Source organism: Babylonia areolata, chromosome 3 (genome assembly GCF_041734735.1).
Source record: "Babylonia areolata isolate BAREFJ2019XMU chromosome 3, ASM4173473v1, whole genome shotgun sequence".
NCBI classification, from domain to species: domain Eukaryota; kingdom Metazoa; phylum Mollusca; class Gastropoda; order Neogastropoda; family Buccinidae; genus Babylonia; species Babylonia areolata.
In genome coordinates, this window is record NC_134878.1 from 40,662,425 (window position 1) to 40,686,537 (window position 24,113).

Consider the following 24,113-nt stretch of genomic DNA (forward strand, 5'->3'; position numbering starts at 1 on the left):
TCCGCTTACATCATTTTGTCCTCTTCACCAGACAACCTACTCACGGCTCGACCAGTGTCGCATCGCGGTAAGTCATTGGCTGAGCGGAAACTTGTGTTTCTGCACCACCGTATTTAATTAATAGATCTTTTGTCAGATCAGTAAACTACAAGTATTATATACTGGCAGAATTGTCGCGATTCCATCTTTAAGTCTATTCCATTTATGTTTGCCTACGTTAAACTGATTTAACGCAGTTTGTAATTTTCAGCAACGAGCTCGTTAAAACTGACCCTGTTCAGGTGACTTAAATTAAGATTATGAATTTATCTTAAATAACCAACACTTCATTTATATCCATTATAAAGTAGGTGTTGAGCTCTTTCTTTTGCAACTTATCCGAATTAAATCGGTTCAGGAATCATTTAGAAATCTGTCACTGAACACCTTGTAAAAAACAGAGTTGTCCTTGGATTTGGCCTGATTAGTGACGATCTGTTCGCAGCACACGTGACGGTCTTTGCAGTCAGCTTAACTTGCATAAATTGGCACAGTGAGTGATGAGTGGTCATTTCATACCTGGTCAGTCATCTGACCAGAGCTGCTGTCTCTCTCTCTTGCTGCGTCGCGGGCAGTGTGAGTGTGTGTTGTGTGTGTTCTCACAAGGCTAACACCTCGCTACGTATTGCTGTAAGTACTAGTGTGTAGAATGTGTTGATTTGTAAATTGTATTGTTTGACACAGTACGTGTGTTCATATGAGTATGTTCAGTTATTGCTTTGTTCAGTTAATTCTTTGTTCAGTTATTGCTTTGACATGTTAGTCACAGCTCGGCTATGATTGATCTAGAAAATCGCCATGTCGTCATATGCTCGTATCAGTATTCCATTTGAGTCTTCTTAACGTCACAGTCAATGACGTCCCTGGACGCAGATAGTTTGTTCCTTCTCACTGTGGGGTCATGGGGAACGAAAAGGCCGATGCTCTCTCCAAGGCAGGCAGCAAAATGAAGCAGTTCAGCCACCCCGTGACCTACAGAGAGGCCAGGACCATCATCCACAACCGTTACCAGAACCAGTGGAAGAGAAGGCTGGGTGCAAACAGTGGTGTCGATCCAATCCACCAGCTCCAGAGACACCAGCAGACAGTCCTCTTCAGACTGAGAACCGGCCACTGCCGACTACTGAGTCACCTTCACCGTATGAAGATCGCCCACACTGATGAGTGTCCATGTGGCACTGGACCCCAGACCCCTGAACACATCCTCCAACACTGCCCAACCCATGAAGCTCTACGGCGTCAAACCTGGCCAGGGGGCACAGAGCTACAGGCGCAGCTTTGGGGAGACCGCCACGACCTGGAGAAGACCGTGGGCTACATCGTGGCGACGGGGGTGACCGTCTGACGCAGCCAAAACATTGAACGCAGAAGAAGAAGAAGAAGTTCCAGAATGTTCTAGTGAGTGCATAAAGTTCATTCACCACTTAATGGTTAAGCCATGATGGTTCTTCACTTACTATCTGGTCTATCAGTTTGCCAGTATAATATCAAAGCCATTGATTCTATTATCTTGTTTATTATTCATGTATTATTTTACATGCTGATATCAGTTGTACTTCTACAGTGTGCTCAGTACTCTAAGATGTGTGTAGTATTCTGCTGTTGTGATTACAAGATAGTGTTGGATTAATATCAGTTATTGGTTAAAACCACCTGATATGTATCAGTCTGTTAGTTGTACTTTAGTTGTCATGCTCTCTCCTATACGGCTTATTCCAGTATAGTGCAACATGATAAACTGATTCATTTGAGTCACTTTGACACAGTATAAGCTTTACCTAATCTATACTGTCAGTGTACTTTCACTAAATCAGCATAGCTTCAATCACTTTAACTGCACTATTTAAATGTATTAGGAATGTCATTTGATGTCAGTGTTTGGTCTTCACACATATGCAATACCAAGTGGTAATCTTTCCATGTAATATGTATACATGTGCTTTATTATTCACTTGTGCCGACATGTTGTGCTAATGACATTTATTTGTGTCATTCCAGGCACTGTCTTCTCTTAGTTCTTCTCTTCTAGTTGTCTTCTCCATTACTTCTCCTCTTTTTTTGTCTTCTTCTCTTCTTAGTTTTTCTCTCATAACTATTGTAAATAAAACAATAGAAAAACCCATTTGTGACTGGCCTCTATATGTTCCTGGCCTGTGCGCGGGAATTTTCATCTATCCTTTAATACAGTAAATCATCATTAGTTAAGTCCTTTGTGCCGTACCCTATTAGAACCACTCAGTACACGGCTACATATATATATATATATATATATATATATATATATATATATATATTACTGACAGAGAGAGAATGCGAATGCGAACGCGAATATTTTATTCATAATAGGCCATCGTTCCTCATGAAGGAGGTGGTGTGAAAACATTAAATCAATCGTACATCACATTTAATATTGAATTCAACAACAAAATTACAAAAGGCATAACAGATAGAACGAATCTGAAATGCCTTATACAAATATGTGGCAAATTGTTTGAAAACATTCTTGTTCAAAGATGCCAATAGGAATGTAATTTTGAAAACAGAAGGTTGTCTGTAAAACTTTAGGAATCAATTGTTCTCTGGGATCATCCAAGGCAGTACAGCAAAATACAAAATGAACTTCACTTTCCCGTGCGTCATTACACAATGGACAAATAAGTTCACTTTAATTAAGTGGTCTAGAGATGAACAGTTTTACCAGATACCCCGAATCTAAATTTTGTCTGAGAGAGAGAGAGGGGGGAGAGAGACAGACAGACAGAGACAGAGACAGACAGTCAGACAGGCAGAGGGACGGGGTGAAATTGGGAGGAGGAAGAAGTGGAGAATGAAGTGGGGGAGGAAGATGAGGATACGTGACAGACAAACAGACGGGTCAGAGGGGGGGATGGAGGGCGAGGGGCGAGACTGGGGACAAGAGAGATTACCATCAGAGAAGAGTAAGAGAGAAAGAATGACAAGGGATGGGGCAGGGGGGCGTGGGGTGAGGGAGGAAAGAGTTGGTTGTAATTTGATAGCCACCAGTTTATGTGTGGCCTCACCTATGACAACCAAAACACACAGCACAATGTCAGTGACCAAACTCCTAACAAGGCTCACAGAGCTAACGTAACTGTGTTCGAAGTTGACAAAGACTGGACAGTGGTGGTGCAAACGCACACACACACACACACACACGGAGAGAGAGAGAGTGTGTGTGTGTGTGTGTGTGTGTGTGTGTTCTTTCTTTAATTTAACGTCTTTCACTTTGAGTGATATTAGACGATGTGTGTGTGTGTGGTGTGTGTGTGTGTGTGTGTGTGTGTGTTTCTTTGTTTATATGTGAGTGCTTCTTTCTTTAGTGTAAATGTGCGTGTGGCACTGCATGCGCGTGCATACATGTATGTGGCGAAGATCTGTGTAAGCGTATGTGTGTCAGAGAGAGCAGAAGAGAATATGTGTGTATGTGTTTGCGTGCAAGTGTGTGTACATGCGTGTTTGTCAGTGTGTGTGTGCATATCATAGTGTGTGTGTGTGTGTGTGTGTGTGAATGCAAAAGAGAGTGCCAGTGTGTGTGTGTATGTGTGTGCGTGCGTGTGTAAGGTGGGTGTGGGGGGTGCGGGGAACGATCGAACGAATGAACGAAATTTTATTTTAAGAGGGTAAAGAAGTAAGCACAATGTGCTTGTTTACATCCAGCCCTGTGGGCAAGAAAATTAATGATAAAACAACAACAGCAACAACAAAACAGAAAAAAAAGTAAGAGGCAAATTCACAACAGCAACGTCAAAATTACATACCCATATACAAACATGAGTATAGACATTTATGTACAATACAATACCGCTATAAATAAATAACAACAGGGAAAATACGGGCGAGGTGTGCTGGACAGCAGAAGGAAGAAGAAACAATGCAATCTGTAGTTGGCTGTTGTGAGGTGTTCCCCCGGGTACCAAAGGACCAAATCATCAGCATATCTGTCTCCCTGGACTTTGCGTGGCAGATTTCTGACGATGTCGTTGATGAAGATCAGGAATAATGAATAAGACGCCTCCTTGGGGCACTCCTTCTCTCAGTATCTTCTTACGACTGTGTGCATGCACATGGACTCGGGCTTTCCTATTGTTCAGGTAGTGGGATATCCACTGGTACATACAGCCAGTCACACCACTGTTTTGTAATTTCAGGCAGAGCCCAATTTTCCACACTTTGTAGAAAGCTCTTTCCAGTGATGTCTATCCACACCGTGAGAGTATGCTGTTTGTCATGAAAGCCATCCTCCATCTTCTGGGCAATGTAGGTCAGATGGCCCTCAGTGGAAAGGTGTTGCCTGAAGCCTGCCTGCTCTGGAATGATGCTGCTGTTCTTCTCCAGGTGCCATACTAGGCGCATGTTGATTATGAGTTTACCAACACAACTGGTGAGGCTAATGGGACAGTAACTGTCGTTCGGTCCCTGCGCTTCTTGTGGATCTTCTCGCCAGTTATTTGGAACCTGCTCATTTTCCCAGCTGTTTTTGAATAGAGCGAGGAGTTAGGATTTTGCTTTGGTGCCGAGGTGTTCAAGCATCTCGTTGGTAACTTTGACAGGGCCAGATTTCTTGTCCTTCAAGGTCTTTAGTTCTTCTGTCAACTCCTTCTTGTTGAAAGGCTTGTGTGTATTCTGGTGGATCTTGTTTACCCGTGTGTGTGTGTGTGTGTGTGTGTGTGTGTGTGTGTGTGTGTGTGTGTGTGTTAGCTCATTATGAACTGGTTGTTTCCTGTTTTCTTGAATCTGGATGTCACTGATCTGCTCAAAGCTGTCTATAAAGCAGTTTGCAGCTTGAATGTGGGCCTTTCAATATTTGGCAGAACAGGCTTTAAGGGCAATATTGTTCTCTGGAATTCGGTTCTCTACCTCCTCTCCAGTTCTGCTTAGTTCCTCCTCCAGCTCCTGTAATTTCTCAGTCCAGTATGGCCTGTATAGTTTTTCCAAGCACTACGTGGAATTGTTTCTAAGGCTGCTTTTAGGATGACCTGGATGCAGTGACTGGAGTCTTTATTGGCGTTGAAGTCATCCACCTTAACGCCTTTGCAGTATTCGTCAGAGAGACGTGAGAACTGAACATTTCCTAATCTGCTTTCTTGTAATTCCCTCGGGGAAAGGACTTTGAGTTGCTAGGCCTCTACTGCAAGTTGATGGCCAGTAACACTGGTCTTTAGTCACTACCTACCAACTTGAACTGGCTCTGCACCTTCCTGCTGATTTTCCGGGATCTGAAGGTCTTCAGTTGCAAAGGGTAGGTCCTGGGTAGATGTCGAGATCCATTGACGAGAGAAAAGGGTTGGTGGGCCTTCTGGATCATTCAGTAGAAGCATGTTGTTCTCTGTCTGCTAGTCATCCACTTCATCTCCCCTGCGGTCACTGATTCAGTTCGTCATAACCCCAACAGGTAGAGTGACTGTTGAAGTCACCAACAGCCAAGCAGTTTTCAAGTGGTATACCTAAATGGGGTAAATGCATGGTCTGCAGTGAGAGATCTCAAGTTTATCTGTAGAGCAGTACAGACAGGATGGTGATAACCAAGTTGACTACGGTGATCTTGACTCCATGGATTTTGAGTCAGCTTGTTGGCATGTGTCCACTTTGAAGTTTGTGGCTAGGATGTTATTCCTCCTTTGTGTCTTCCATCTCTATCCATCCTGAAGGTTTGGTATCCTCTGGCGGAGCCCAGCTCTTGTCCTTCAATTGACTGAGCCGTTTCCACAAACAAGGAGAAGGGGCGAAGGCGATTAACTAGCGCCTTAAAACCAGTCGCTTTGGTTAAGTGGTGCTCGTTAACCTTGGGAGGCACTCCATCATGGGGAAGGAAAACCCTGTTTCCAAATCTCCGCTGCCTGGTGGGTATACCCTCTTAAAGGAAAGGCTTCGGGAGTAAACCCTGAATAAAAACAAGGGCAGGTGATGCTCTTTAGTCATGGCCAGCAGATCACCAACGAGAGGGAAACTTCTGTCATTTCGCACGCATGACGCATGCGTGGTGGAAGGGTTATGGCGGACTGAAAGACTGGAGAAGCAGAAATTATCGAAAATTGAAGTTTCTACGCGATAATCGAGAGTGACACTCCATCAAAACCGCTTTAGGATCTGTAGGAAAGAGTATTTATCGAAGTTTCCCTCAATATTTTACGTGTGCCGACGGAAATAAGACGGAATTCATCTATTTCTGGTGCTGCTTACACAGCTCACAATGTCGGCGACAGGGAATCGCTCACCGCAGTTGTTTTGATTTGACTCGGAGAAACGAGGAGACTTGAATCGAAGTGTGTACTGTTTTTGACTTATTCTACGGAAATTTAACATGTGGAACTTTGGATACCACCGCAAACCCTCTGTATCGGGACCTATTTAGTGCATGCTGTTGTTTCGTAGTCAGCAAGGAACTTTTTTGCACAACCAAAACTTGCCTACCCCCCTGCTGTCTTCGAAGTGGAGTACGATACACTGTAAACCCTGCCACACAGCACAACTGAGCACAACCCAGCACATGATACACACACATGATCCTAGAGGTGAGAGCGATTCACTTTTTGTAGCATGCAGAAATAAAAACCATGACTGATAAGAAGCGCACCATGTCCAAGACTTCTTTTTTTTCCTCTTCTTCTTCCTCGTTCGCCTCCCATTTGATGAGCAGCCCGGTGTCCTCGATGAAGGCTGCCGTCCGTCGCAGCTCCTCCAGGGTGCCGTACAGTTTGGCTTCCACTGCTGTCGGTGTTGGCCAGTACTTCCTCCTGGATGCTGCATGCGTCATACAGTCTTGAAGGATGTGGTCGGTTGTCATTGGTCCCTCACCACAAGGGCACTCTCCACTCTGTCCAATGCCAAATTTTGTGTGCATGTGGTGGAGCAGGCAGTTGTGTCCAGTCCTCAGGTGGAAGATCTTGACCTGTTCCTGTTGTTCCAGCAAATGGTATCTGTCTTCTGGGTTATATCTGGGGTGCTGGAGGCGCCACTTGATTCCTTGCTGTGCCTTGATGATTGTCTTGATTTCATCATATGACACCAGTTTGTTGGCCTGTTCCTTCTGTGCACAGTCTTTTGCCAGAATGTCCGCTTTTTCGTTGCCTCTGATGCCACAGTGTGCTGGTACCCATTGTATCACCACTTTCTCCACTCTGGCGCTCAGGGCAACAAGGGTTGAAGTGAGATGGTTCTTTTCTTTGCAGCGGGAGTTCTTGAGGGCTTGGAGCATCTGAGAACACCGCCACCTGCCCTGTTGTTCTTGTGGAATTCTGCGAGACTGTTGTGGCTGCCTCACAGAGGGCTTCTCATTCAGCTCGGAAGTTGGTGGAGTATTTTCCTGTTGGGATTGCAATTTCTTCATCTCCGTCTTTGTATCGGAGGAAGATTCCATCTCCACCATCCCTCGTTGCTTCTGTGGCAGAGCCATCTGTAAAGACATGGGTCCAGTCTTCCTGGGGGTACTGGTTGCAGATGTACTCCATGGCCAGGGCCTTCCTTTGGGTGTCTGACTGTGTTCCTCTCTTATCCAGTCTGGAAATGCTGGTGACGACTGTTGGGAACACCTGCCTCTTCCAAGATGGGTGGGTGACATTTGCCGGGATAGGCTTTGCTTCGTGTTCCATCAAGAGTGGGGTTTGTCTTTCAAGGTGTCTTGACTGGTGGATGAAGCTGCCTCTTTTCAGCCGGCTCTTGATGGGTCTGCTCATTCTGTTGTTCATTGGATGGTTTTCAAGGCGTTTGAATTTTGCTGCCTGGATGAGGATCTTTGTGTCCCTTCTGTCCTCCAATGACTGTAGCCCAGTGGTCTCCTCCATCTTCAGGATTGGGGTGGATCTCATGGCATCAGTTATGACACGCTGAGCTTGGTTCTGTATCTTGTATGTCAGAGACAAGTTTAAAGGGTCGCAAAGGATCAAGTACAGGCGTTGACCGCACACAATCCAACCAGAACAATAATTGTGGCCACTGCAAAATTCTAGTTGGTACCCGAGACAAGGCACTCCAGTGCGAGATATGTGATTTGTGGTTCCACATCGTCTGTGTCAACGTTGATGACACAACTTACAAGGCCATTAAGAAAGACGGTGAAAATCCCACTCCACATCTGAACTGGTACTGTGGTCAATCCTGCAACTGGGTTATCCACAAGTTTCTCAATGGTATGGAACTGTGAACCAGATATCAGAAGTTGACCTCCCCCAGAAAATGGTTGAGAAAATTGAGGACATCACAGATGAAGCCATCAAAAATATCACGGACCACGCAGCAGGCAGCAGTACAGACGGTCCTACAGAGAGTCAAATTGCTGACATCGTGGAGAACAAGACAGGAGAAAAGGTAGCCAAAATGGAAGACAGGAACCGAAGAAAGACCAATCTAATCATCTTCAAAATCAAAGAGAGCACCGCCACTGAATCAGGGGATAGGAAGGCAGAAGACACAGAGATCGCAAAGAAAATCCTGAAGGATCTGAATGTCCCCTACCAACCAACGGACATCAGAAGACTGGGCAAGTCGAAGGAGAATGAATACGAAGGCCCCCCGAGACCAGTGAGACTAACCTTCGCCACTATGACACAGAGAGACGAGACTGTGCATGCCTACCATAACAAGAGGAAGGAACAAGAAAACAAGGGCACCGCTGCAACCCCCATCTCTGGCATCAGCATAAGAAAGGATTTGCCCCCCGCTGAACGCAAGCAGGAGCCAGCACTCTACAATGAGCTTCAAGCAAAGAGGACCCAGGCGTTGGGGGACGACAAAACGAAGTGGGTGAGGCGCAACAAGCGCATGGTCTTCCTCAGGAAACCGCCAGATCAGGCGGCCAAGGGAGGTTCAGGGTAACGAAACTCTCAATCCCCAATGTACAAAGTTTTAAAACTTCTTCATTTTCTTCGTCTTCATCAGCTTTTAAACGTTCGTCCAACCACCAGAACACACGGCCAGTACCAAGTACAGCATTAAGGAAACACTCCAACAGGTCAACATCACCGAAGCGGATGTGAAAAAAGCACTTCAAAACCTGAAAACAAATAAGGCACCCGGACCTGACAGAATCCACCACATGGTGTCGGCCAAGGCTGCAGACTCATTAGCACGTCCAATAGTGCATCTGTTCCGCCTCTCTCTGGACCGTGGGGAAATACCAACTGATTGGAAAGAAGCCACACTCACCCCTATTTACAAGAGGAAAGGAAGCCGACAGCAACTGGGAAACTATCGCCCTGTCAGCCTAACCTGCATCCTGTGCAAGGCAATGGAAACGCTTCTGAGAGAACAAAATAATGAATCACCTACAACGCAATGAGCTACTATGTGAGGAGCAACATGGGTTCATCCAGGGGAAATCGTGTGACAAATCTATTGGAAGCTCTCAACGACTGGACCAGACTCATCGACTCCGGCAGCAGCATTGACGTCGTGTATATATGGACTTTCAAAAAGCCTTCGACACCATACGGTAGCATCGTCTGCTGAGCAAATTAAGTTGAAGCCCACGGAATAAAAGGCCCAATACTCAACTGGATAGCAGCCTTCCTTGGTGATTGAAAGCAGCGAGTTAGAATTAACGGAACTTTCTCTGAGGAGGCTGCAGTCACAAGCGGTATCCCACTGTTCATTTCCATCTAGATACACAAAGAACTAAAAATGAATTTAAAGCAGATCATGCAGTATGCACGAGTCTCACTGAGCTTCTTTTGTGAGAGTCTGTTCACTTCTCTCCTCTTCCCCCTTCTACTGATTCGTAACAATGTCAATCAATTCAGTATAGTTTCCTTCCAAAGAAATAAGGAAATTATGGCTTGTGGGCGGATACATATCATGAGATATGCTTTGAAATTTTTAGTGACAAGAGAATTTTGTGGTGAAAAGGAGAAAAGAAAAAAAAATGTCGTGAAAAAACACAATACGTTAAACATATTTGTGTGGGTTTTTAGTTTGGTACCAGTGTACGTTTGATGATGACATATGACTAGATAAGCGGTTACTGGTAAGTGTTCAGAAGCAATGTATATGTACACACACAAGAATATATATGTCAATGTTGCACTGTGTTCCACACTTTGGTATGATTATGGGGTGAAGTAAGTTTGTTGTGCTGGTGAAGTTTTCAACCTAATATTTTGTTTTCCCCAAGACAGGTGAGCCATAGGGGCCTTTCTCAGACCTGTATGGGAGCACATTTGCACTTCCTACACTTTGTTTTCCCAGTACAGATAAGCCATAAGGGCCTTTCTCAGATCTGCTGGGTACACTTTCACAGATTCAGCTTCACCGGTTTGTTGACTGGTCTGCCTGATCTGGTGCGGAGTTGACCTGGTGTGTTGTTGACAGCCGATCCTGGGGCCGTGGGTGTTGCTCTGGGCGGTGAGGGGATCTGTTGAGGTGGTGATGGTGGTGGAAGAGAACCCAAAGACGTGGCGTTCCCAGCAGCAGTGGTTGTCTGCAGTGTTGGTGGGGCTTCACCAGGCATGGCCACTAGGTGTGACCTGTTACGGCGGATCGTGCCCTGCGTTGTTGCCACAATGAAGGAGCGTGGATTGTGGTGTTCTGCTACAACCTGTCCGGTTTTGTTCATGTCTTTAATGAACACAGATACTCCTGTTTTGAGCGGAGGTGCCTCTCGTGCAGCATGGTGTTTGTTGAAGAGTGTTCGTTGTTTTGATTTCATGTCATTCTCTTTTTCTTGGATGAGAGAGTGATCAGGAGTTGATGGGCGGAGGGAGGAGGGTAGGATGGGAAGTTTGGTTTTAAGTTTCCTCCCCATCAGGAGTTCGCTGGGGGAGAGACCGTTGCGCAATGGAGTGGCTCTGTAGAGGAGTAGGGCTGCATAGGGGTCTTTGGATTTTTTGAGCATCTGTTTCACCGTTTGGACTGCGAGCTCTGCTTCACCATTGCTCTGGGGGTACCGTGGTGAGCTCGTGGTGTGGGTGAAGCCGTAATCTGCTGCAAACGCCCTGAATTCTGTGCTGGCGAACTGTGGACCGTTGTCAGAAATAACAACGTCTGGTATGCCATGGGCTGCAAAAACACTCTTGATCCTGACGATGGTGTGAGCGCTTGATGTTTTTTCTAAGGGTCGAATCTCAATCCATCGAGAATAGTAGTCAATGATGATGATGTACATTTTGCCATCATGTTCAAAGAGGTCCATCCCGACTCTGGACCACGGGCGTTCGGGGAAGGAAGAGGGAAGTAATGGCTCTTTTTGGGCTGGCCTGTGTATTGCGCAGGTGCGGCATTTGCTGACCATTTCTTCTATCTGGGAGGAGATGGAAGGCCACCAAACTGAAGATGAGGCCAAGGCACGGGTTTTAGTGATGCCCTGGTGTCCTTCATGTAGGTGGTTGAGGATGTCCATTCTCATGTCGCGGGGAATGACGATGCGATCATCAAAGAGTAGCAGGTCATCAACGACTGTGAAGTGCTGTCTGTTGGTCCAGTATTGCTGGAGAAGTGGAGAGTGAGGTAAGTAGACGGGCCAGCCATTGGTGCAGTACTTGCGAACTTCGGTGATTTCTGGGTCAGCTGTTTGTGATTGCCGTATTCGATGTAACTTTTCGGCTGATGCTGGGAGGATGTTGATGCACTGTTGGGCATGTGCAGTTGTATCATCAATAAGGTTGACGTCATTTTTGTCGGGTAGCGAAACTGGTGCGCGTGACAGCGCATCTGCTGTGATCTGATTTTTTCCTGCCACATGGGTGACTTTGGTGTCATATCGCATGAGACGGAGGCGAAAACGTTGGATCCGTGGTGGCATCTTGTGTAGTTCTGTTGTGTTGAGCAAGGGGATCAATGGCATGTGGTCTGTTTCCAGGGTAAACTTCAGTCCCAAGACGTATTCCCTCAGTCTCTCGCAGGCCCAAGTAGCTGCCAGGGCTTCCTTTTCGATGACTGCGTAATTCTTCTCTGCGTCTGTGAGTGATCTTGAAATGAAGCAGATGGGTCGTCGTGTGCCATTGTCTTGTGTTTGGTAGAGCACTGCCCCGATCCCTGTGTTGGAAGCATCAGCTGCAATGGTTGTCTCTCGGTCGGGGCTGTAGTGAGCAAGGACTGGTGTAGAGGTGAGGAGGCGTTTTGTTTCTTGAAAGGCTGCCTCTTGTTGGTCGCCCCATGTCCATGCTGTGCCCTTGCGGAGTAGGCCCCCGCTTAGCTCGTCTCAATACACAAAGCACTACAAACGCATGCATCATACTACAGGCTGTGGCGCCGCCGGCAGTGCAACGCAACTGCGTCTTATGGATAGATATTATATTATATTATATTATATTATATTATATTATATTATATTATATTTCACATTGAGTAGTTATATCGGCGTTCATCTAGTCTTTCATTCCTATGTAGATAACTTTTATGTGTAAGTTCTCGAACATAAGCAGTGCATTAGGTCTATGCATTGATCTGATATCCAAGCCCCTGCCCTCCGTATGAAACGAACATAAAGTATGTCTGATGTAGGCCTAACGTGAAAAGGTCAGTCCGCGTTCTTTGACGCCTCCTTGAAAACGAACACCTATGCATCCAGTCCAGGTTTTTCAAGCCCGAGATTTCGGAGACCGAGTCTGCAAGAGATGTGTTTACAAATATTTTAGTCTTTCTTGTGTTCGGAAGGAATTGTCAAAGAAAGGTAAGAATAACTGTCGTTAGTACTGTCATCTACACATATTCTATGAATTATAGATAGATGAATAATCGATTTTGACCAGAATGATGTAAGAAATGGGCACTTGACAGCTTCTTTGATGCAGCCTGTATTTCACAGGCGCAAAGTAAAGGTTGAGTTCTCGATTACTCGATAACATCAATGAAATAATTATGGTCAAATCACAATGTTTGTTATTGTTCATTACTTTCAAAATTAATGAATTGATTCTGTTCAGGACACTGGTTCATCGTCAGATCACTTCCTTGTGTGCTTCAGATCAAGGAATACCATCAAATATTTTGCAAAACGAAAGGCCACACACTGACACAGGAACAGTATCAACAGTAACAGATCAATGCTACACCTGTGTTGACATTACACAGTACGTCAGTATAAGTTGGAGCGGCTACATTAACTGGATCACAAAGAAAAACAGTATGATAGGGTTCTCTTCTCTCTTTTTTTTTCTCTCTTTGGTGTATATACTATATAGTGATTGAAGATCAGTATGAACATCCAGAAGATTTTTTTTTTTTAAAAGAAAAAAAAGATGGATTTTAAGAAGTTTTCAGCAGTTTGTCAACCTAATCAAGATCTTTAAACTGTCTGAATATGGCATGACAAGAAATCCTAAAGAGGTGATGATTTTTATGGAGCACTAGAGTTGAGATGTCAACAGCAAAGACTTTTTTTCTTTTTTTTTAACTGAGGGTCCTTCCAGCATCTTTCATTTTGTGAAGGACTGTTTGGAGTCATTCATCGTTTTTCTTTTTAACTTTTTAACTTATCAGTACATCAACATTGTCACACATGACGTCTGGTATCCCTGAGAGAATGTGGGTTATTTCTGTCTGAAATATTTCAGGTCCTGAACAAATTCTGAAAGAAAGACATTTGAAAGCAAACCTTCCATATGGAATAATGAAGGTTGTCAGCTTCTGAGACTTCATCCAGTCCACTGTTGCAATCTGATCTACTGAATACAATAGCTCCAGAAAGTTGTGCCAGGTGTTTATCGGATGTAGCAGGGGGAAATTGTTCTCTGAGTACTTACGCTTTCATTGAGTTTTGTCAAATCCACACATGTTCTGATTTTTTTCATTTGCCTTTGTAACAGCAGTGATGGGAGCACACCAAACTGTTGGCTCACTGATTGGCCTGATTATATTCTGCTTTTCCATTTGTTCGAGTTCATCATCTACTTTGTCTGGTTGGGATTGGATTATGATCAGGAACAGCAATTGAGAGTGGTCATGCATCTTTGTTTAAAATGATTTTGTATTAAATTTCCTTTTGCCTGTACCTGTAAATAAATTGAGAAATTCTGTTTGACTATCTTCTTTCTGGTGTACCTTATTCAGTTACTGAGTTATTCACCCTTTCCAACAAGTATAGGGCTTCAATAGCAAGTTTTCCTAACAGAAACTCTTTCAAGTCAGTGATGACATACATATCCTGTTCTGCAGAAGTCTCAGTTGAAAGTGTTGCATGAACTGTGCCATTTACTTTTAGCTGATCCTGCCCTAGTGACTAGTCCAAACTTTTTTTTAAATGTTTTCTTTATCAGCTGTGAATTATTGAAAAAAATATAAGGCACAAGTGTCATGTCTGCACCAGTATCTACTCTGTGTTTGACAGGTTTTCCCATGGTAATGGTTTTTGCATGCCATATGTCTTTTTTGTAATGAACAGCTCCAATGTAATCTGTTACTTTTTCTTCAGTTAGAATTGAACCCAAGACAAACTCATCTGCTGCTCATTTTTGACATGTTTGACTGTCTTTTTGGTCTTGGACATCACAGCATAATGACCCTTTTTTTAGAACTGTTTTTGGCATTCAGCATCTTTGGTAGGACAGTCTTTTCTTCCTTGCACAAGACTTTTTCCACACCTTTTTCTTCTGAGCCTTGTATTTTGTATGCTGCAGTCTATTAACTTGCATGCCTGATCAGTGATGACTCTTGTCCTGTACTTATGGATTGTGACTGCTGTATGGATGTTGATATGCTCTGCCAATATCCAAACATTTAGACAGAGTGAATTTTTTTATCTTCAGATTGGTTGGGGTTATCCTTGGGGAGTCCTGTGATTTCTTGATTGGCCTGGTTTTGATACCCTGAAAATTAGTCCAGTATGGCATAGACAGAACTGAGATCTGTAGATCTATCTCTCAAGCCCCATTCTTTAAAAATCTGTCTGTATTTCTCGCATTTTTCTGCTCATTACTGTTATTATTAGTGTGGCTATAAAGTTGATTTCTTGTTGAACGCTGTTACTTTACTCACAATTGATTTATTTTGGGCATAACCGTGGGCTGGAAGTGGGCATAACCATTGGCTGTGCAATTTCTCCAATTCTGTTCGTACTGGCAATGGAAGTTGTCTTGAAGGCCTCATTGAAGGGAACCAATCAAGCCAACCTCGGTAACAGATACCAGATAGCTCCTTTGAAAGCCTTCATGGATGATACAACAGTCCTTTCAACAAAAGAGGATGACACCCATGAAATATTGAAGCGGTTGGAGAAGCTAGTTGCCTCAGCCAGGATGAACTTCAAACCAAAGAAACCACGGAGCCTCTCACTGCGTAAAGGAAAGGTAGCTGAAATGGTCACATTCACTGTAGCCAATCAAGCCATTCCAACATTGTCAGATGAACCAGTCAAGAGCCTTGGAAGATGGTATGATGATTCCCTGAAAGATCCAAAAAGAGGAAAGGAAACCAAGCAGACAGCAGAAGAAGGCCTGCATATCATAGACCAGTGTGGCCTTCCTGGCAAATACAAAGTGTAGTGCCTACAGTCTATGCTGATAGTGATACCAAAGCTCCTGTGGCCTCTCCTGATATATATCAGCTGTAGCACAGTCAGGTCAACTGAGGCAAAGATCAACAAGTACACACGCAAATGGCTTGGTGTCCCACCTGGTCTCACTGACGTAGCACTCGACTGTCACCAAGCAAAGTTGAGGCTACCTCTGAAATCCCTTGTTGAAGAATACAAGGTAGGGAAGGCAAGACTTCTCAGCATGCTCAAAGACTCAGGAGACAGTATTGTGAGATCCAACCAACCCAAGCTGAAGACTGGCAGAAAATGGAAGGTCAGGGAAGCGGTCATTGCAGCAAAAGAAAGTCTTAAGATGAAGGAAATAATAGGACACACCCAAACCAAGAGACAGGGCCTGGGATCAACAAAGATGGAATGGTGGTCCAAGGCAAAGGGGGAAAGCAAAAAGAGACATGATCATACAGGAGATCAAGAAGGAAGAGGATGATAAAAGAGTCCAGAAGGCAGTCCAGCAAGGCCAGTAGGGGCAGTGGACAACATGGGAAAATGCACTCCAAAGGAACCTCAGCTGGAGCGACATGTGGAACATGGCCCCTCTGAGGATCAGCTTCATCCTAAGATCTGTGTACGACCTCCTTCCCTCAAATACAAACTTGGTGAAATGGAGGAAAGCAGATGACCCTGCGTGCCCACTCTGCCATGGCAAACAAACAGTGGAACATGTCCTCAGCTCATGCAAAGTGGCTTTGAGCCAAGGACGGTACACATGGAGGCACAACCAAGTGCTAAAAGAAACTGCACATGTGGTGAGCACTGGTACAAGAAGCGCCAACCCCACCAGAAGTTCCAGTAGAATTCCGCTCTGCAGAAGGCAGTAAAGTCTGGCCAGGAACAGCTGTAACGTCCAGAGCATGGAAATGTGGGCTGCTTGATGGTGCCGAAGATTGAGAATGCACAGTTGACCTACTAGAAGGGAAGGAACACCCAGAAATCATCATCAAGAGCGGCATGATACCTGACATAATAATCCCACTTCAAAGCAACAAAACAAGCAATTTTGATTGAGCTCACTGTGCCATATGAAAGCAGAATAGAGGAAGCCCACATCTACAAGACCGAGAATATGCTTGTCTAGCCTGCAGCCTGAGAGAATCTGGCTTCCAAGCCAAAGTCCTCGGCATAGAGATTGGTGCAAGAGGGTTTGTGAATGCATCCGCCTACAGCCTTATGAAACAGCTGTCGATTTCTGGCAGAGAGAGGACACAGGCTCTCAAGGCAATGGCAGAAGCAGCAGAAAAGAGTTCCAGCTGGATCTGGTCGAGGAGGAATGAAAGTAAACTTCATAAGGATTAAATTTCCCTACTCAAACAGGGCGTACAATACCTCAGTGGTTAAAACACCTGCCAGAAAAATTGACTCAGTCCTGAAGTGGTGACCACCCTGAAGGTTCGAACCTGCTGAGGACCAGGAAAAAAAAATGGTGGCAATGCAAGGGCATCCAGGAGTCATGACCTGGAATGTAAGGAGTTAAAGGCCGAAACACTTGACTGAGGGGGGCTTCTTCTCTTAAGACCTTGTACTGTCCAGCTCTCCCTAGAGTTTCTTATCACTTTTGAATGAATCTTTCATACTGCGTACACCCTTTTTTTTTTTATTTCTTCGAGCAGAAACCTCACGTCCCTCCTTAACGTAGTGAGTTGATTCACCACTTCATGGCTTTCTATGAACAAAATTGTCACATGATACTGTGACACACAAATGATTGATTTAAATGAAAATCTGTTAAAAATGCTCATTTGAATTACAGTACTAGACGTGTGTTTTTCTTTGACAGTGAAAATGCAATAAACTGTATACAGTATTTGGTTGAAATTCAGTCTTGAACATCTAGCCATTTTTCTTTCTGAAAAATTATATTGATGCTGTCATTCTCACAAAATCTGACATAGCCTCTCAGGTATGTTATAAGGGTCACACTTTAAGAATGTTTTGTTTAATGATGATTGACAAGGATAATGATAACAGAATGAATAAATGATTATATGAATTTATGTGTAAAATAATGCACATTCAAATATTTAACACTGTGTGACAGCAATGTGGAGAGCTTTTGGGATAAAAATAAAAAAGACACATAGAAGCCACTACTGGTTACACAATACAATACAATACTGTGAATACAGTACAGTACAGTACAATACAATATAATACACAAAGTGCAATGGTAAACATGTAAAAGAACAAAATTAAACAGCATCGAAAACGAACACTGTGTAAACTAAGGATATTTCTTCTTGTTGGGGGTGGGGGGGGAGGATTGGTGTGGGATTGGGTTGGCAACATGGGGGAGGGGGAGTTTTTGTTAATGTTACCTTCAGAGTTAATGTCTTAATGATGGTGGGTGTTTCATGGAGGTTACTGTACATTGTAAACATGAAATAGTTAAAGAAATGTATACTTGTGATTATGATTTTTATGTAAAATGTTTATTTTTGTTATGATTTTTATGTAAAATGTTTATTTTTGTTATATATTTTACTCATGTGGTCTGCCTTGAGCATCATTCATTGTATATATTGATGAAAGGCACAGTAGAAATAAACAGTTATCATTATTGTGTATCTATAGACATACGTGAGTGTGTGTGTATTTGCACGCTCGCACAAGTGCATGCTCACATGTGTGCATGTAGGCATATGTGCACATGTGCTTGTGAATGTACATGAAGACTGAGACAAAAAGACTGCTGATGAGAGTAAATTATACAAAGAAATGAACAAACAACAGTTTTAACAAAGCAAGAATAAAAGTACAGGCAAATAAATGTGAAAACAAGGAAATGCATATTTCAACAGTATGGAAATTCATTTTTATTCTAGACTTTGTAACATGGGTCTATTCTGTGTTTCTGTTCATTATAAAATCACCCTTGTTAACCAGGCTTGAGAGATGCAAACACATACGGTGTTGATTTGAAACATGGAGCAACACATGCACACAGACACGCACACAAATATCACAAATGGACATGTGGAAATCCGTAAAATTGATAAACACACATGCATGCACATGTGCTCACACACACACACACACACACACACACACACACACACACACACACACACACACACACAAACACTACACACACATACGCTTAGGCCCTTCGCTCCCTGGAGAACATAGGCCATCAACGATGTTTCTCCACCAAACTTGACTTGGGCTGTCCTTTCTGCATCCCTCCAGCTTGATCCCAGCCTCTTTCGATCTGCTGCAGTGTCCCGCCTCCAGCTGTTCTTGGGCCGTTCATTCTTTCTTCTCCCCCGGGGGTTCCAGGTCAGGGCCTGGCGTGAACTGTAGTGCTGTATGGCGAGTTCCTCAAGGTAACACACACACACACACACACACACACACACACACACACACACACACACACACACACACACACACACACACACACACACACACATTATAGAGAAGGATGGGGGCGGTGAATAAGTGGGGTTTTCTTTGGTTTTTTTTGGTTTTTTTAGCAGTCTTTTATAACTGGTCAGTTAACTTAAAAAAAAAATCCTGTTTGGTCTGTTCTGCGCTGTTCCAGTGGCATTACTCCAGTGCTGCTTATCTTGAGTGCCCCATACTCTATACACAGTCACGCCCAGATTTTACTGCTGCAGTCCCAGTGCCAGTATTTTATACAAGCTTTCAATGTTAGGTCATGAGGAGTCACTTCAGTGGTGTTCTATATTGTCTGTTCAGATCAAACTCTTCAGACATTGCCTACTGAAGACAATAATGATGACAATAATCATTATGGTGGAGCCAGATGATTGATTGTTGCTACTGGAGAGAAGACCAACACCTCTCCCATAAACCACAACAGTCTCCCATAAATCAGCAGATCCCAAAGACTTTGAAAGGAACTCATCACAGGCATGGAAACTGAGGGGAAATTTGGAAGATTGATGTCAGCAGGGCATGAAATGGAATGGAATTATGGACTTTTTTTTTTCTCTACTGATGATGAAGTGAGGATGATGACAATGCTGCTGTAGAGGTCTGTTTATGTTGGGGACTGCATGACAAGGTTGTGCTATGATTTCTTTCATGCTATTCCATGGTGTCAGCCACGCCCTGAGATACACATGCCTACAGTGTTAGGCAGGCAACACTCCCAGAGACTCATCTGTGAAGAGGAGGACACTTGGCTTTGTCATCCCATTTTAAGCCCATAGCACACTCAACTCTGGGTAGAGTCAGCTGGAGGTTAGGAAAATCCCACTTCTGTTGGGGCTTGAACCCTTGTTCTTCCAGCCATCAGTCTGCAGCTCTAACCACTTTGCCCCAGTGGTTAGTTTTGCTCAGCATTTTTGTTCATGCAGACCCAACATGACAACAGCCTGTCATCTAACATGCAGAATGGTTATTACATTGGACACAAGCATTTTATGTACAATCTATGTACAGATACTATATACACCAGAAAACTGAAGATGAATTTCATAAAAATGACATTGACTATCAAACGTACATTTGTCACATTTCCTTTTCAACCCAAGCATTTTATCAACAAATCAAGAAGAGTTCTAAATAATGAAAATGTATAGTGTGTGTGTGATGGGAAAGGCAGAGGGCCTGAGGGGAAGGGTGTGGAGGGAGACAGATGCACAGAGACTTAGAGAGAAGACAGATGCACGGAGACTCTTAGAGACAGATTAAGAAGGGAAGGGTGGACTGAGAGAGAGAGAGAGAGATTCTCAGACTAATATAGTAATACATCTGTCCTCATGCCTGCCCTTCCATCCTGTCTGTGGTATAGGGATTAAAATATAATCAGTAATGAGATGAAAGACTGACAAGTGGTAAACAGCAAGTGACTCTCCTTCCTCATTTGTGGGCTGTAACTCCCAAGTTCACTCGTATGTGAATGAGTGGGTTTTTACTTGTATGACTGTTTTTACCTCGCCATTTAGGGAGCCACACTTTGTTTTCAGGGGTGACCAAGTGATTCTGATTAACAGTGATTTGTCAAGTGTGGACAGCCAGAGGTAGTGCATCCTTGTGACATGTTGACTTTAGCTGTGACATTATATGGGTCATGTTACATGTGAGCAATGTTGTTGGAGACTATTGTATAGTAGATAAGAAGTACTTACTTACTGCCCATTACGCCCCCTGGCATGTAGGGCAGCAAAATAGAACTGCCGCTCTTGTCTGTTTCGGGCCAGTCTCTGAATGGTATCCCAAGTGTGCTTCAGGATCTTTTTCTCCTTCAGCTGCTCTGCACAGATAAGAATGTCTGAGGAAAAAACATTGGTTTATAATTGTTTTAAGAACACACTTTAATTTTGTTTTACAATTACATTTATAAACGTAAAGGGGACCAACAGAAATTATACATTGATTTCATATATACGTATATATATATGTTCCGATTTTTCCTTCATTGGAATTTGGTTTAATGGACATACACAGACTCTGAATTTGATGTACTTCTGGATTATAAAAACACTATTTAAATTAGCAAAGTCAGATAGAAGACAGGACCACATGGAACATGTTTAGAAAGAGGATTGCATTATATCATATGCAAAAAAAAAAAAAAAAAAGCGTTGAAAACTTTGTCCAGTAAAGAAAGTGGTCCCAGTCAATGGATTGGCATGATTTTGCAAGCTGTGCTTATGATTATGGATAGCTACAATGATGGAGAAGGATCTATCCTGTCTGATGATTCGTTTAGCACGAAGGCAAATGGCAACAACAGAGACAAAACTGAATGGCAACAAGAGTGATGAAACTGACAGTTCATTTGATGCTGGTTCAGTCCATCTGTCCAATCAGACAGCATTGGAAGTTGGGAGGAGAGGGAGAGGAGTGATGTAAGATGATAGGTTGAATGCCAGTCAGAGGGTGTGGCAGTTGGACATCAGTGAACTGTTATTTCAGTGTGTACTGCCGGGACAGGTATATTCTGATGATAGGCATGCTATTTCCAGCTGTGTTTTGTTTGTTTTCTTTATGAATGTCATTCTGTGGAGGTGGAAATACACTTTTTTGTTGCACCAAAAAAAAAAAAAAAAAAATCTTCACTATCAAATGCCTGAACAGTTATCTACAATCAAATTAATTGGGGGAAAAAAGACCAGATTCAGAATCTACATTCATTTTCCTTCTTAAAAACGTTTACTTTCTTTCTTTATCTAACCTGGTTTTTGTACTAGAATTTAAAAAAAAAAAATCTCCCAAATCGTCAGAATTCCCTGGCAAGGGATCACTTTTTTTTGTACAAAATTCTCTGGTGCTGAAGTGGTTAAATTAAACTAACCATTCAGATTCTGTTTTGAGTTTATTATACCAATCAGAATAGATGCAGGACATCAGTGAACAGCTTATAGACACTAAGGCAACATTTTGTGTAGGACATCCGCTGATGTCTTGTAGGGAGGGAACGGGTTAAAGGGTGGGATTCCACGCACTTAGTGTTTTGTGGACCTTTTTAAAGAGAAATCTAGACAGCATATGTGCAGATTAACACTCACATTATGCAAGATAGACTAACAGACTTAAACACATACAGACAACTTAACACGACTGGTCAGCATAATTTTTTGGACTCTGTGTGTGATTTTTTTCTTTTTCTGTCCTGTCATCTGTGCCCTTCTAGCACAACACAGCACAGCACAGCACAACACAACACAACACAGCACACCCTACCATACCACACACACACACTCTCTCTCTCTCTCTCTCTCTCACGCACACATATGAAAACACACACACACACACACACACACACACACACACAAAGAGGGAGGTAGAGTCAGAGAGTGTAATGGACTTGTGACTTGATTTCAGTCAAAATGAAACTCTAGAATACATTATTGGGTTGTAAAGACTAAAACGTCCTTTATTATTCAGGAAAATAGCATCAAAACCATATTGTCAGTGTGGTTACTGTGATGTGATTGATGTTCTTTCACTTGTAACATTTTTTCTTCAATGATATGCTTTTGCAGCCAGTCAAAAGCAACAGTATAATCATATAGATAGTTCATATATAGCAACTTTTCTCTTTTCTTCTTCTTCTTTTTTATTGTTTTCGCAGAGCTGCATCCTGCTCCTGGCATAAGCATAATATGTATATTGATGACAGTATATTATTAACATTATTGTCCTGACACACATAATACACACACACACACACACAGAGGCACAACCAGTTTAAGAAACTATACTGGCCACTGGTTGTACCGAACATTGCTTATATCATCATAGTAAAAAAAAATTACCTGGCGGAAGGCCTTCTTTGATATGACTAAAATGTTACATGTCTGTCTGAGTGTATTTGTGTGCATGCCTGAAATCTGATTGAATGACACAGGAAACGAATGATGAGCGCCCAATGGCAGCTGTCAGTTGGCACTACCCAGGTAGGCAGCCTGTTGTGTGAATGACCCTGAGTTTGTAATGCACTTAGAGCTTGGTCTTGGACTGAGGGCAGGTGCTATATAAGTATATCTATTTCATCATCATGACTTAAAAGTCATTGGATATTTGGGACATTGGTTGTACTGGACATTGCTTTTTCACATCCCCAGGAGCATATAACTATGTATATACTGGACATCATGCATACCATCATGGATCCCTTCCCCAGCCAGGAGTCTTCTCTGTGGATATAGTGTTGTGTCAGACATCGCTGATGGCGCCTAGTCGGGAGTAGTCCCGTCCCAAGGAGTACCTAATAATTCTGATAAATTGTCAGATATCACAAGCAATGAACTGAGATCCATTATTCTTTTACTACAAGGTCAGGGGCTAACACTATGGTCTAGAAATACTGCTTTGCGAGAAAGGCTGTCCACACCATGCAGTTTGTGTAACACTTACAGTTGCACCTGAAAGTGTTAATATAGTAACTGACCTTGTGCAACCATTCTCATTTTCAGATGTAGTGCCATGGGTATTTCGCTGGAAGCTGACTTAAAAGAAAGAGACATGATAATATTAAGCAAAATAAATCAAACTCAAAGGCAAAGCAAAATAAATATAAAATACAATTCCAAATGTTTTGTTGCCTCCTTTCCTGGAAAGATTGCTTGGGTGCATCTGTCATTGAAATTCATGATTCAATTTCAAATAAAATAAATATAAAATACAGTTCCATGTAATATGTGTTTTTAACCTCCCTCCACTATCACTTTTTCTTCTCTCTTTCTTGCTCTGTTATTACCTCTATCCTTTCATGCTTTCCATCAGTTCTCCCCTCCATATTAACCATAGCCATATGTCTGTCTCTGCACTAATCTTTTGTTGCCTTCTTTCCTGGAATGATCACTAAATGCTTAATTCAGAGGAAGCAAACCTCATCATACCCCTTCTCCTCCATTACTTCCTCCTGTTACCCCATCCCCTCACTCTACCCCTTAACTCCCCACTCCATCCCTTTCTCTTCCTAACCCATCTCCTTGCTCTCCAAATCTTTCCCTTTTCCTCCCACCCCTACTCCTTCTCCCCCTCCTACCCATTCTCCTCCCCTTCTTGTTGCTTCTCCATTTGTGTACTAAGAGAACAATGTCACTGTATGATTAGTGCTTGACTCCTCTTCCCCCTACTGAGTCTATTTCAGCATGACTCCAGTACTGTCCAGCAT

The 24,113-nt window shown here is 43.1% G+C and overlaps 1 protein-coding gene across 6 annotated transcripts in view; it reads left to right on the forward strand.

Annotated features, from left to right (window-relative positions):
* Positions 1-12,564: 12,564 nt before the first annotated feature.
* The window catches only part of LOC143279985 (E3 ubiquitin-protein ligase RNF144A-like), a 53,712-nt gene continuing 42,163 nt past the window's right edge, over positions 12,565-24,113 (forward strand). Inside the window, exons 1-2 of one of the 6 annotated variants that reach the window (XM_076584384.1) lie at positions 12,565-12,661; positions 18,707-18,843. In XM_076584384.1, coding sequence (XP_076440499.1) covers positions 18,827-18,843 — 17 coding nt within the window. In that variant the 5' untranslated portion in view covers positions 12,565-12,661; positions 18,707-18,826. Of the gene's footprint in view, positions 12,662-18,706; positions 18,844-22,854; positions 22,891-24,113 lie in introns of those variants that run through there. The other 5 variants (XM_076584387.1, XM_076584385.1, XM_076584388.1 and 2 more) reach the window with 5 other exon arrangements.